The following is a 15,704-nucleotide window of genomic DNA, read 5'->3' on the forward strand; positions in this document are numbered from 1 at the left end:
CTTCATCTTTTAATTTAATTAGCCGTGTCCCGTTTTTTTCTGTGTATCCGTAACTCTCTTGTCTCTTTTCTTCGCATCCGGGACTAAAATTCTCTCCCTTTTCTATCTTTGAATCCGGAACCCTGTTCTTTCTCACACTTTGAATCCGGAATACTCCCTCGTTTTACTTTCGAATCTCTGTCTCGTTTTACTTTCGAATCTCTGTCTCGTTTTACTTTCGAATCTCTGTCTCGTTTTACTTTCGAATCTCTGTCTCGTTTTACCTTTGAATCAGGAACTTTGTTCTGTTTCATCGTTGCATTTGGAATACTCGCTTTTTAACATTTTAATCAGGAACTTTGTTCTGTTTCATCGTTGCATTTGGAATACCCCCTTTTTAACATTTTAATCAGGAACTTTGTTCTGTTTCATCGTTGCATTTGGAATACTCCCTTTTTAACATTTTAATCAGGAACTTTGTTCTGTTTCATCGTTGCATTTGGAATACGTCTTTTTAACATTTTAATCAGGAACTTTGTTCTATTTCATCTTTGCATTTGGAATACTCCCCTGTTGAACCTTTGAACCCGGAACTCTGTTATGTGTCATCTCCTAATATGGAATACTCCCCCGTTTTAAATTTGAATCCGTGTCTCACCGTCCTTTTTTATCTATAAATCCGGATTAAATTTTCAAATTCATCTTCGTAATTCGATTACTTTATCCTCGTTTACCATCGAACCTTGATTACCGAAAAGTTTTTGTTTTTTTTAATTTCATTTAATTCTTGAATATGCGATAGCCTTCTTTCAATGTATGGATTATTGATAACGTTATTACACTGCTTTACCGTTTCATTGCAGTGTAACCAACTTATTCTGACTTTGGCCATTTTGCCGTGTTCCTTTAACAATACCAAACTACATGTATATATTTACAGCTATTGAATTTGTTCTTGCTCTTTCCATTGTACGATTCCAATCTTGATATGGTATGTATGATATGTTCTGCTTCCCTTTCACTGCTACATCAGATTTAGATGAGGTATTTATCTGAATCAACTTTAAAAGAGGATAACCTTATTGGCATAACGTTATGTTGCCTTTAAATAGGGCGAGCCTGGATTGCCAGGACTGCCTGGCAGTGGTGCTAGCACTTCCCTGGTAAATGGCCGGCCTCCCACTATAGCAGACCTGAACCCCAATATCCCTGCAGGGTTTATTGTGGGTCCTCCTGGTCCTAGAGGTCCCCGCGGAAAGCCGGTGAGGAGGAAACATATTCCTGTTGCGCTGTGTCCCTTTTCCTAACATTTGTTGCAGTCACCGAACCCCAATTACATTGCCAATAGCAATTCATTTTATGTTTTGTCTGTTTGAAATATACTGTTGTGGGAACGGATTGTTCGAAACTTTTTTAAATTCGCTTTTGGCACTTTGTCATAACAATTATTAGGGTTGCTGACTGCAACATCAAACCTTAAAAGTGACTGCAGCAAGTGTTCAATTGTTACAATGAATCCGCATGACCTATTTTCTGTTAAATCAACAGTCCGGCGGAGAAAAGAAACGCCGCCGTTGTCGTTTGGAGGTGATACCAAGAACAGAGCACAAATCTCGAAAGTCAGAGTCTGATCTTGATGAAGGCGTTGGATTGGATAATGGTGAGATAATTGAGGAAGATGAAGAAAGACCGGGTGGCATTGAACATATTGAAGTACCCGATCAACCAGTTATACCAGACGCATTGGAATCAGTCCCAAGTCAACCGTTAGTCAAGAGAAATCGACGTAAGAACAATGAAAGAAAGAAGAGGAAAAAGAAAAATAAGAAGTCAAAGGAATGTGAAGACCAGGAGGACTTGGACTCGCTTTACAGCAGAATCAGACGAGAAGTAGCAACGAAAGACGAAATGGCATCGCTGTATGATAGAGTGAAGAGAGAACTTGTTGTGCCTGAAGTTGTCATTGGACCGAGGGTATATAGACTTTAGCTGTGACCATAATAGTGTAGAAGAACAGCTTTGGTGGCGGAATAGCTGCAGTCACTTTTATACAGACATGTGCGCCTACTTAACGTTTAATTACGCTTGTCTTCTAATTTCCCAGACTCAGTATGCTTTACTAAAACTTGCAGCTTCAGCTTACTTTTATGTGACGTGGGTGGACGGTTTTATAGAAAAAAAAACATGATTTAGAATATTGCTTATTTAAAGGATATAAACAAGCGCGTAATGCTTCAAAGGGACAACTCGCATCACACATCAGCATTTCCTACAGTGTAAATTGCATGAAACCAACCCAAACTAATTTAATACAGAATATTTAATATAACCATGTATTATATATTGGCTTGTACTGGACCTTTTCAACTGCTGTATTAGGGACCAGAAGGGGAAATAGGTCTGCCAGGATCTGAAGGGCCCCCGGGACCGACAGGACCAATGGGAGAGATCGGGCCGAAGGGCGTGCGAGGGAAACGGGGAAAGCGCGGTAAGAAGGTAAACTCTAGACTGGAAAATAATCTAAACACAAAAAATATAAATATAAGTAGTATATTAGTTCTTGATCCAACTGTGCTTAATGTTAAAGTAATTTGGGCCCAAAACACCATTGATATGAATTATGTGTTAATGTTAGTTCAGAAGTAGCAGTGCTGTACGTTTAATCCGTCGGCATAATTAGTTATCTCTCGAATTTCAAATTAAACCGAAAAAGCTTGATCGAAACGAATGTATACATTTGCACGAATATAACCGTATCATTTTAACACAGGGGAAATGCAAGAAGCTTAAAGGACCCCAAGGCGACCCTGGTCCGAAGGGGCCTAAAGGAGAATACGGTCCGCCAGGGCCTGAGGTATATGAGTTTTGTTTATGTTCCTCCTTTATACACAACCATGTATTATATAGTCTAGTATGGAAATGTTTTAAAATATTCGAGTGTTGAAACAACATGTGTGCATTCTCCTTATGTGTTTGATAAGCATGCTTCCGTTTCCTGTTTGATGCATGCCATGTATTCCGTCAACGCACAGTTCTTTGAACTTACAGGCAATCAATTTCAGTGCATGCTTTTAAGTATCATTTGATAACAATGGCGGACGTTGAATTGTCACAAAAACCACTTGCACCCACTTCCTCCTAGATGGTACACACCATCGTCTAAATCTGGGAATTGAATAACTGTTTTCACCGTAAAATAACTCTATCGCAATGTATTGCGCATTGTTTGCATATGATATGAGCACAGCACGCCAAGTGACTGCCTTGACTGCTTTACAGGGTCCAAAAGGCAGTATTGGAAATACCGGAAACACGGGCAGTCCTGGGCCCACTGGGCCTCCTGTGAGTCACTTCCGGTTTATTTTAAGCCATAACATAATGTTCTTCACTGCTTGCTTTGTTTCCCGTTGCACTCAAACTGTTTTCCTATTTCACGTATATGATGTTGTATTGAATGAGATTGTTTCGAATGCAGTGTACAGCACCATGCCAAAAGTGAATGAACTTTTTTTCAATGGCTGCAATGTGCTGTTGGACGATGCGCTATTTAAATCGCTTAACTCTTCAGTATAAGTTCTGTTTCATAGAATCTAACCCGCTATCAAGGAAAATCTCTCTAGTAACCACATATTTTTCTGACGAAGTTCAACTTCCTTTATCTGTTGACATTTTAATTGTACATGTTGTAAACATTGCATCTGTTTTGTAAATGACAAGAGCGCAGACGGCAGCTCATTATGTAAATGATCAAAAACGGCTACAGGGTGGCAAGGCCAGTTATTAGAAAGAGTAAACTATTATATCCATGTTTTCGAATTTTTTAATCAAGGCACTATTGAAGAAATACCTCGGAGTCGGAAAGGCTACATTCTGTCAGGGTTTTCCAGCAGCATAGTCAGGCACCAATGTCAAACGTTTGATCTGTCGATCCATTTACTATTCAGGTTTAAACATTTTGGTATTGGTTAATGGAAATTTGAACAGTCTTAAAGATATTCCGACGCTTGAAGAGTATACATGTATTTGACAACCTTAAGCCTTATCATCAATTATTTAGCATATGTATTACATAGGCAAATATTGAATTTTCCAGACTACGTATAAGGTACCCGCCGTAAGTCACGAAAAGTAGACCCCAATAAAAAAAAAAGATACACTATTAATACACTATTCTGGCCAACACAGTCCACCGAACGAATATCCATTGAACGTATTTTGTGGATTGTGAGTAACAAAATAGAATCAAACCTTTAACCGTATCCATACCACCACAGATTTGAGAAAAAAATGAGGTGCACGGTGTACACTATGCAGATAGTTCATTGAACTGTTTCTTGTTTTATTCGACATCCGGCTGCTGTTTAGATAGGCAGCATGACTTAGATACTTTCCCTCTTTAGTTTACAAGTAAAAAATGTCCATGAAGTGAGGTCATTAACAAATTTCTCTCACTTTTGGCACGGCGCTGTGTATATGTCAGAATGATTCTTTGAACCATTACCCATCTATACATGGTAACAGTGTAACGTTCCGTAAACCTTTCTCCACATGCATAACCAACCGAGGAACAGCACTGTGTTTGAATATATAAACAATATAAACGTTTTTTTGTATAATATTTTACGCCACATTCCAGGGTAAACCCGGTCCAAAAGGAGCTGTTGGGCCAATTGGGCCGATGGGACTGGACGGACTTATAGGGCCCCCAGGCCTTCCTGGACCACCGGTATGTAATATAGGTCTTTTATTTCATAATGCAATCTTGATGTTCTACTTACTCATGTTACTATTTTTATATATTATGTATTTTATCACATTCAGTTTAATTTTACTTTTTGCTAATGGAAACATGGTAATTGTTAGAATGCAAAAAATAACATGCATAATTAACAGTTTTCTGCATGTTAAATATATACTCTTGTAAACTTGTTTGAAAAATTGAATTGAATGCCAGTTTATGTATGATACAAATGAAAAAGGTCTCATTTCGTTCACTAGTAACATTAACAAATTAATTTCAACTGCATGGCAACCATACGTCAAATATTTACAATTTCTGACTTAAAAAAAAATATTAAAAAATAAAGCACAACTTTTATTTCACAACCCAAGTTTTGATGGATCATTTGAAGTGAGCATGTGGTTGTGTTGCATGAGCAGTGATGATGATCCCTCGTACAACTCCATGCATGGTAAGTGTAACAACAGACTAGGGATGCTACTATCTTGGAATGTTTGCACGAAAACATTTAACAATATGCTGAAATTATGCATTCATTAAAACATGTATGTACGAGCTAATTTATCTACGATTTAAATACTGATACTTGATTTATGCGTAAAACGTGTTATGTGCACGCATATCAGTCTGTAGTTTTACCATTTTGGTTAAAGAAATGTCTTACATTTTAAACAACAAGCCACATCCATCCACTTAAAATGATATGTAGCTTAACAGAGATACATCCATCCACTTAAAATTATATGGAGGTTAACAGAGAGACATCCATCCACTTAAATGATATGTAGCTTAACAGAGATACATACATCCACTTAAAATGATATGTAGCTTAACAGAGATACATCCATCCACTTAAAATGATATGTAGCTTAACAGAGATACATCCATCCACTTAAAATGATATGTAGCTTAACAGAGATACATCCATCCACTTAAAATGATATGTAGCTTAACAGAGATACATCCATCCACTTAAAATGATATGTAGCTTAACAGAGAGACATCCATCCACTTAAAATGATACGTAGCTTAACAGAGATATATCCATCCACTTAAAATGATATGTAGCTTAACAGAGATACATCCATCCACTTTAAATTAGTTTGTAGCATAACAGAGATACATCCATCCACTTTAAATTTTTTGTAGCTTAACAGAGAAAAATTGAACTTAATATATATGATACTAAAGTATTCCCCCTATATCTTGCAGGGTGAGACTATCGTACTGGAAGGGGGTAACGGGGACGGGGTGAGTGCTGTGCGTATAACTTTCACGATTCGTTATTCTTGAAAATAATTTTCAATCTTTCAAGCTGTCAGAAAATATGTCTTATAGTTTACTACTATCATTAAACAATTCAATATTTGTGTTTTTGAGCGAAACAATTTTAAGTTTTATTTTCACAATATTTCACGTTCGTTTTTTAATTGATAGCCTTATCAAGATAAAGGATTTTATACAATGAGCAAGCGACTTTATATTCAAAATATTAAACTGAAGTCATTATAAAGCGTACGCTTGTATTCATAAATCCAATTTAATTTGTAGTTACCAGGACCTCCTGGCCCTCCAGGACCACCGGTAAGTAGGCCTTTAAAATAGTGGTCTTACCGAAATACGATTTAAATGTCAGGCTTATATGTTTAGTTTTGATACTATTGATGAATACTTGGATACTATGTGGTTAAGAATTCGTAGACCCCAGTTAACTTGTGTTTCGCTGACCGCTTCATGGTGGTAACACCCCCCCCCCCACACACACACCAGTAAGCTCGTGTTTCGCTGGCCGCTCCATGGTGGTAACCCCACCCCCTCCCCTCCCCTCCCCTCCCCTCCCCTCCCCCCACACACACCAGTAAGCTCGTGTTTCGCTGGCCGCTCCATGGTGGTAACACCCCCGACCCACACACACACCAGTGAGCTCGTGTTTCGCTGGCCGCTCAATGGTGGTAACACCCCCCCACACACACACCAGTAAGCTCGTGTTTCGCTGGCCGCTCCTCGGTGGTAACACCCCCACCCCACACACACACCAGTAAGCTCGTGTTTCGCTGGCCGCTCCATGGTGGTAACACACCCCCTCCCCCCCCCCACACACACACCAGTAAGCTCGTGTTTCGCTGGCCGCTCCATGGTGATGCCACCCCTCCCCCCCACACACACCAGTCAGCTCGTGTTTCGCTAGCCGCTCCATGGTGGTAACACCCCCCCTTCCCCTCCCCCAACACACACCAGTAAGCTCGTGTAGAGCTCGTGTTTCGCTGGCCGCTCAATGGTGGTAACACCCCCCCACACACACACCAGTAAGCTCGTGTTTCGCTGGCCGCTCCATGGTAGTAACACACCCCCTCCCCCCCCCCCACACACACACCAGTAAGCTAGTGTTTCGCTGGCCGCTCTATGGTGGTGCCCCCCCCCCCCACACACACACCAGTAAGCTCGTGTTTCGCTGGCCGCTCCATGGTGGTTACACCCCCCCCCCACCTCCCCTCACCCCCACACACCAGTAAGCTCATGTTTCGCTGGCCGCTCCATGGTGGTAACACACCCCCTCCCCCCACACACACACCAGTAAGCTCGTGTTTCGCTGGCCGCTCCACGGTGGTAACAGCCCCCCCCCCCTCCCCTCCCCCAACACACACCAGAAAGCTCGTGTAACGCTGGCCGCTCCATGGTGGTACCCCCCCCCCACCCCACCCCCCCCACACACACACCAGTAAGCTCATGTTTCGCTGGCCGCTCCATGGTGGTAACACACCCCCTCCCCCCCCCCCTACACACACACCAGTAAGCTCGTGTTTCGCTGGCCGCTCCATGGTGGTGCCCCCCCCCCCACACACACACCAGTAAGCTCGTGTTTCGCTGGCCGCTCCATGGTTGTAACCCCCCACCCACCACCACCACCACCACCACCACCACACACACCAGTAAGCTCGTGTTTCGCTGGCCGCTCCATGGTGGTGCCCCCCCACACACACACACCAGTAAGCTCGTGTTTCGCTGGTAACACCCCCACCCCCCCCCCCCCCACACACCAGTAAGCTCGTGTTTCGCTGGCCGCTCCATGGTGGTAACACCCCCCCACACACACACACACCAGTAATAAGCTCGTGTTTCGCTGGCCGCTCAATGATGGTAACACCCCCCCCCCCCCCCACACACACACACACCAGTAAGCTCGTGTTTCGCTGGCCGATGGTGGTAACACCCCCCCCCCCCCTCCCCAGTAAGCTCGTGTTTCGCTGGCCGCTTCATTGCGGTGACATCAATGATAATAGTGTTTTCAATATTTTATCTTCGTTTTGTTGGTATTGCGACGTTTAGTATTTTTCGTTTAGTGTCCGTTAGACGTCTCGGAAAAGTTCTGCCTACAAGGCCTGTCCCTGCAGTATATTATTAAACAGTTTGGCAGACCCCATATCTTCTATAAGTTTTATCATTCAATCGTTTACTGACTGTTTGCTATCATTTAATATCAAATTGAGAAAGCATTGACACTACTCCACAAATGTTTAGGGTAAAACTGGTCTCCAAGGTGCGCCAGGAATCAAGGTATGGATGGTTGGAAAGTAGATGTTACCCAATAGTGATAGTTGGTCTTCCTTTTTTTTTCAATTTCTTAACAATTAACCAAGCACTAACATTAAACTACCAATAATTTATTAACCAATAGTGAATCAAGATTTAAAGGAACTTTTGGTTGACCTTTATCTGTTACCAAATAGTGCTAGGTAGTGGTCCTCGGCAGTATCCGCACGCATCCCCTTAACCATTGGCATTATGCTTATAATATTAACAAAATATAACAAATGGATAGAGATAATTGTATTTAAATTACAAAGTTCAAACGACACGAGTTTCGACTTGTCTTTGATAAGGGACAAAGTATATGGGGAGGCCAAAAAAAAAAGGTTAATAAACTCAGTTTTGAAGTAAAATCTTTTCCCATGGGGAAACATACATCCTTTGTGTTTTAATAGGTTAAACACATTTTGCAAAGAACATTTTGTCTAAGTTTTGTTGAAACTCCTATTGCATTCTTACTGAAAAGTATTCTGACACTATGAATATATTTTTGTTTCAAAGCGGTCCAGATTATCAAATCAGGAATGCCTTCTTGGCGATAGTGTTCAAATAAGAATTTAAACATATAACCACACATGTATGAAAGGATACTATGTTTATGCTCGCTAAATATTGAACCTTCAAGGGGTATAATAAACGTTGATGCAAAAAACAACAACATTATTTTAATGCATTGTTATGTTTAACTTATTTGACTTTAATGGTCAAAACAATATTGCGTTCTGATTTGTGTACAGATAAAAAATATCCATGATAAAGGTTTGTTCATTAAAAGCTACGTGGCCACAAAATCCACAGGCGAAAAGTGCCAAAAATACCGCTTCTATTTCTTTATATGTACACAAATCATATAAGAAAAGAGTGACCTGGAAAATCTGTGTTTGGCAATTTTACATTGTTGCGATCCTTCATACTCACTACCCTGGTAAGCACGTGCATGCGGCGTAGAGCGAGTACCTATAATATATGCAAAGAAAGTAGAGTTTCACTTCAAACCTCACCGAAGTTTTAGCTTTATGCACATTGTTATATTATATTATCTGTTATAATATCAGACACGTCAAATAGTTAGATTTTATTTGCGAAAATAAAGAAATACTTTGGTGAAATACTAAATTGTGACTGTTTTCAATTACGTAGCCTCATTGTTAGTCTGTTCCTTGAACATTGATATCGATATATTGTCTAATTGATACATTTTACCCTGTGTTACAAGGGCGAGAGAGGACCAATAGGCCCGAAAGGAGAGTCAGTAAGTACAATTGGTCATTTTGCTTATATGGGTGGACATTACTTATAGTTTGTAATCCACGGTGGAATAATTATAATTATATTCTAACATAGTATTTAGTATCGTTAATTGTCGTTCAAACGTATAAGGAAACTAGCACTATTTCATTACTTCACGTGAAAGCGTTAGCCGTTTAAAATGCTTTTGGCTTTTCGAAAAAAAACTCTATGACGCTTATATCATGCCATTGCACCTGTTCTTAGAATTACTTTAGTAGTAAACAGAATATTCTGCGCGTAAACATAATTATAGTTTGTAAACATAAACATTAAGCTTAGAAATGTATTTTTAGGGATTAAAAGGAAATGATGGCGATTTCGGACCTATGGGTCTTCCGGTATGTATGTTTTGGGTATGATATTTGAAATGGTGCCAGCGTGAAGTGCATTTTGATTTAAGGCGACTTTGAAAGCATTTTGCGATATAGAACTGAGTCTAGAAAGAGAAGAAACCTAGAGATGATGGACATTATGTAATTGATTGATGCATGGGCTTTTGCACATGATTATTTTTCATTGTGTGTGAGACTTCTGTACATCAAAACTAAATGTAACGGGGTTGGTAATCATTTTGTGATTCTTTTTGTTTCGACTTATTTTAACATGACTTGGTGCCATTATCTTGGATTGAGATTCACGTTATATGTCCCATCGCTTTGCATTATAATATATTGAATCTCAGACGTCCACACCCAGCCGAGTGAGACACCTACAATACTCATTCGTTCAGGTTTCATTTGATCCTCGAAGACGGTCAACGTGCAAATTTACATAAAAGTTTTCGACTGTAAAGCCAAAAGCCCGAATCCACATGATGTCATTTCATTGGCTGAATCACTTTATTTTTCCATAAAAAAATATATTTAAAATGCCTTATGTGATGCATTGCCTTTCCTGGTTTCGAGTAGACTCCACATGGTGTTTGCTGTATCATATTCTGTTTGTACCGAGGGCAACCGAATGGTGGCCCCTTTGTTGTAAAGCACTAAACGGCACGGTATCATCTATAATGTTGTGGTGATTCAGGGTATCGAAGGGGCGACCGGAAACCCTGGGCCTATGGGTCCGGCTGGGGAACCCGGGCCCATGGTAAGATGTCCTCTGGCATGATGGAGTATCCTTGTTATTTTGCTATCATTCTTTTTCGTTTTCTTTTTGAAGGTTGGAGTCTTAAAAACAAGCTGCATTGGGTTAAACTTATGTATTTGCATTTCTTTTTCAAATAATAGTTAGATGACATGAAGAAAGATCTTAATGATTAAGAATGGGCGGACTGAGCGAAGAAAATGAGCCCTTCTTAATCATTAAGAATTTACTCCAGGTTATCTAACTGACTTAGAATACAACCTCATTGGCTGACACATAAATAACGCAAAAGCTGTCACAGGGAGTTTGAACTGGATTAGTGGTCCTTAAAACACCCGCGAAAGTTGATATCCTTTATGATTAAGCCTCGTACTGATCTTTCATGTCATTGGCTGGAAATGAAGGTTGTAATCTAAATATATATGCAAGGGGATCGGGCGACGAGTTGTACAACATCAATATATGCCCGCTCCCCAAGCAAGGCATGGCTATTATTAATGTTAGGTTTACTGTTGCCTTGTATAGACGTATATGTGTTTATGTTAATGATTCTGTTTTCTCTTTCAGAATGGTGTTATTATGTACTCTCTAAACTCATACATTATATCTATCAAAATCCATTTTAGCTAAGCGCTCTTTCATATACATTCTGCCTTGCTTATCGCTTTTGGCTTATTGTAGAAATATACTCCTTAGATTCATAGTTTCTAGTTTATTTAAATGCTTAAAGGCTTTAGGTCCATGTACATACATCGATGAAAAACATAGTCATACTGAAGATATATATATATATATTGTTGGTCACATATAGATGCATATACTTATATAAGTTTAGTACAGAAACGCACTCATATTACAATAACATCGCGGTTAACACCGTTATAATTAAAACTATTAAATACATAAGTATGTAGTGTGTATCTTATTTCAAAGACCTTGTGAACATACGTTGCTAATTTTCTTCAAGTAGTTTTGTTGGTTCTAATAATAAGTCGATCAAATGTCGGTACATTAATTTAGGTATATTACAAAAATGTTGACGTAGGTATCACACATATATCTAATGTTCTATTTCTCCTATGTTACGCGGAAATAAATTACGACAAGTACAAAACATTTTGATTTTCTGTTTTAGAAAATACTTGATAACATATAAAAGAGCAAGCCATTTATTAATAATATGTTCATTATACATCCATTCAATGATTCAATCCATTAAGTTTAAGATCAACGTTTGCCATTTTTAACAAAGTTCAAGTATACCATGATTTAAAATATAAATTTTAGGTTAAAAACCCCATCAAGGCTCATGTATATATGTTTTTCCCTCCAAGGGTCCACCTGGTCCCTCCGGCCCAGGGTTGATCGGTCCGGGGCTAGACGGTTCCTGCAAGTGTGAGAAAGGAGACAAGGGGGACCGAGGCAGAGATGTGAGTCTTCCTACTTATAATGTCCTTAAAAAAGTACTCGCCAATGTTGTACATAACATTTGTGTCAACGTTTTAACAGTTAAAGCAACTTTTAATATTAATATTACCAGTATCTTATATTTCTTGACCATTGTGGTCAGTTGTTCTGCATCCTTCCGCATTCTGTGACGCCCATGTTCAGTTTTGAAGTCATTTTAATGAGAATGTAGTATAAGTTTTATTCCACACTGTGATTCAAGAATGCAGAACAATTGGTCATAACACGGATTCAATGCATGTTATCGTTTTGAAACGGTTTTTTTAGGGCCGGAAAGGGAAACGTGGCCGCAAAGGCGATAAAGGGGACATTGGAGAAGCGGTTTGTCATTTTCCAAGTCTTGATAATGTTACTTTATTACACAAGGCGAAATCTTGGAATTATATATTAATTAATGTAAACCGATAAATAAAATTCTATCAGTCAAGTTATTTACTGTGTTCGGTGTATGTCAATGGAATATGTCATACTACTTGCAAATAGTCTGGTGACAAATACAATTGCATTACTGTAGGGTATACCAGGGCTAGATGCACCGTGTCCGTTAGGAAAAGATGGTTTGCCAATTCCAGGATGTTATTATGAAATCCCAGATAAGGTATAATGAACTGTGCATGACTTTCACCTGATCGTTGCATGAATTTGATTGGCTTAGTTTGTATGATCCTGGAAGTGGTCTACCTTCCCCCTTTTAATGGCGAATTATTATAGCTGTGTATATGTGTTTTGTGGTTAAATGTTGTTGCATACAGCATGCAGTTTGTATTTGCATGTGACAGGGAATCCCCGGGTACGGGCCTGGGCTGAACGGTGAGATGAGGAACCCTTAACAGACCGATGTATGCATGCTTTCTGTACGTGCCGGCTTGAAGTATGCTATTACATTTGAACACCATTGATCATGGATTTGTTCATTCATATACGGCGCAACTTTATTCTTAGTGGATTACAATCAAAATACGATAAGATTTATTATAATGCATATAGCAATAACATTTTACCAGATAGATAGTAACATTTTGATATTTAATAATTATAATAATGTTTATTACAAATGAGTATTGTAGCAAAACAATCTTTAAGAGTTAACATTACTTTGCTTAACAATACGTGTGTTTGGTAACACGATTGTCTCGTCACATGTAACATATACAAACACTGATAAAACGGTGATCCTATAAACAGGCTTTACAACTATATACCATTGGCTGTAAAATTCTGACTGTTGTGTTTTATCTGTTTCAGTGACTGCGGTCGTAAACATAAAGTCATCCACCTTTTTAGCATCATCCTGTGTCACATCATCCACTTCGGACTTTCCAGAGTAATTTCCAACGATTGTGCTGAGGTGCATCACCACTCTGAATACAGTAGACATCATTGGCCTAACACTGGAAACTTACATCGGAAATCAATTAGTTTTCATAGCTTTCAAGTAAAGAATGTTTCAATGATGGAATTTTCTCTCTTTTACACATTTCCATGCTATAAATTGACTTTATCCATAACTTGAATAATGAATGCCATTTGTATTTACTAAACATCCTATGTCGCATACTGCAACATACATATTTTATATATCTTTAACACTCTACCATCATGACTAGAACACATTATGTTGGTTTATGGTGTTGTAACATGGATTCAGTTATCTTCAACTATCATCTTTGTACATTTTAATTCGTAAACTAGATACATGTAAGATATTGAACATAGTATAGGCTAGCCATAGTCATCCCTTAAACATCGATTGTTATTTGTTTCTATGTAAATAAAGGTTTCTGTTCGAACATTTAAAAAACGCAAAAACGACTGAAATGGCTTACATAACCTATGTGTTAAAGTGAGGACTGAATATTTGAATTTTCAAATGTATCGAATGCCACAATATTATCGTAATTTAGTGAAAAGATAATTTACTTTCCATTTTAGACGCAATCTATTGGTTCCTTTAATTATATTACCTCATTGGTTTTTTGCATACCATACATATATATAAACAAACTACATACACTTTGTCATAATTATAAACAATTTGGTCGCAGCTTTTCAGTGATTATTTCAATACAAAAAAAAATTGTGTTTGGTTTTAAATAATTTATAGATGGTTTTTGCGATCTAGGTACAAGTAATGTAGTCATCACTTCTCTAGCAATGTTGTACATAGCTTTGGGTCTGGTGACAAGACATACTGTTTTACATCTACTGTTTGAAATATATTAGCACATACTCGAAGACACCATCCTAATTTTTGAAATATTTGATGCACAATAATTAATACCATTCAACACCAAATAAACCCGTATATTAGTGTACATACTGATAACAAACTACTTTACGAAATCTGTATATATTGGTATTTAAATAAATATGTACAAAGTCAAAGACATTGTGTGACGTTTGTTTCTTCGCCGTAAACAGTACAACTTCTCTTTATGAAAAGAGAGTAACAACTTTGTTTATAAATGAACAAATCATTGTTAATCATAATTATATGTATTTAAATGAACTTGATTTTTTTTATAAAAGTTTGGACAAGTGTATGGTCAAGTACTGTGAGCTCTTGCTTAGTTCTTTTTTTGAACATACAAAGGCAGTTACCCAACATTTAATAGTCCAGTCAATATATATTGGCAAATACATAAAGAACACCGTCACCGGTATCGTACAAGCATGATGATGAAAAGAGGTTTGTATATTTACAATAGTTTATGAGAAATGAATGCAAATTGTATGATTACTATTTGATAAGTAATATTACCTCAACATCAAGTCAAATCCTGTCAATATTTATTGGTAAATATTTACATAACATCGTCATTAGTATCGTCACAATTAAGCAAGCATTGTGGTGAAAATTAATAGTGTTGTATATTTACAATAGTTCAGGAAAAATGTATGCAAATTAAATGGTTAACAGTGGATATGAAGTATAATATATACACCAATGTAAAACAAATACTATCAATATATATATGTTAGAGCATATCCTCGCCGGTTACATACATCTTGTAAGTATTCCTAATATGTTCTTCGACTTCAACGTGGGATTGTAAAACATTATTAAGTGCAGATAGGAATGGATATCCAAGCTTATTAAGCAACTTTTGCACAAATAAAGACCATGTGTTTATATAATTACCATGGGCATCTTCGTATTATAAGCTGTTTAAGCAAAATAATCAGCATCGCTCTTCACTTTAGGCCAGAAAGTAACTTCACGTACCTTTTTTTAAGATAATCATTGGAAATCTTGTTAAGTCAACGTATTCATCATATACAGCGCTGTTACTCTTGTTACCTAACACAAAGAATATGTTTTAAAATTTTAAGATGAACACATTCCATGTCGGGCAATTTATGAAATACCCAGACATCTGAGCCATTGTTAAGTATTGAATGTGTTATTGCATCAAATTGAGTTTGTCTCTAATATCTAGCACAACAACAGCAAATAATTTATAGAGAGAACAAATCCTCCTTTTATGCTTTTTAAGATGAATGTTTTTGAGCCTGCAAAAAGGTGCCGTAACACCAAGACAAAACAGTTCTG

At 38.1% G+C, this 15,704-nt stretch overlaps 1 protein-coding gene across 19 annotated transcripts in view; it reads left to right on the top strand.

The window, feature by feature from the left end:
- The window catches only part of LOC128211686 (collagen alpha-1(XIII) chain-like), a 37,302-nt gene extending 22,766 nt beyond the window's left edge, over positions 1-14,536 (top strand). For 4 of the 19 annotated variants that reach the window (XM_052916705.1, XM_052916753.1, XM_052916736.1 and 1 more), the window contains 15 exons: positions 2,359-2,475; positions 2,750-2,833; positions 3,259-3,321; positions 4,616-4,705; positions 5,933-5,980; positions 6,272-6,304; positions 8,240-8,275; positions 9,525-9,560; positions 9,892-9,936; positions 10,625-10,687; positions 12,019-12,114; positions 12,419-12,472; positions 12,666-12,749; positions 12,931-13,022; positions 13,397-14,536. In XM_052916705.1, the coding sequence (XP_052772665.1) occupies positions 2,359-2,475; positions 2,750-2,833; positions 3,259-3,321; positions 4,616-4,705; positions 5,933-5,980; positions 6,272-6,304; positions 8,240-8,275; positions 9,525-9,560; positions 9,892-9,936; positions 10,625-10,687; positions 12,019-12,114; positions 12,419-12,472; positions 12,666-12,749; positions 12,931-12,981 (900 nt within the window). In that variant the 3' untranslated portion in view covers positions 12,982-13,022; positions 13,397-14,536. Of the gene's footprint in view, positions 1-1,527; positions 1,954-2,358; positions 2,476-2,749; positions 2,834-3,258; positions 3,322-4,615; positions 4,706-5,932; positions 5,981-6,271; positions 6,305-8,239; positions 8,276-9,524; positions 9,561-9,891; positions 9,937-10,624; positions 10,688-12,018; positions 12,115-12,418; positions 12,473-12,665; positions 12,750-12,930; positions 13,023-13,396 lie in introns of all 19 variants that reach the window. The other 15 variants (XM_052916720.1, XM_052916713.1, XM_052916725.1 and 12 more) reach the window with 15 other exon arrangements.
- Positions 14,537-15,704: the final 1,168 nt, after the last annotated feature.

Source organism: Mya arenaria, chromosome 2, assembly GCF_026914265.1.
Source record: "Mya arenaria isolate MELC-2E11 chromosome 2, ASM2691426v1".
Taxonomy (NCBI): domain Eukaryota; kingdom Metazoa; phylum Mollusca; class Bivalvia; order Myida; family Myidae; genus Mya; species Mya arenaria.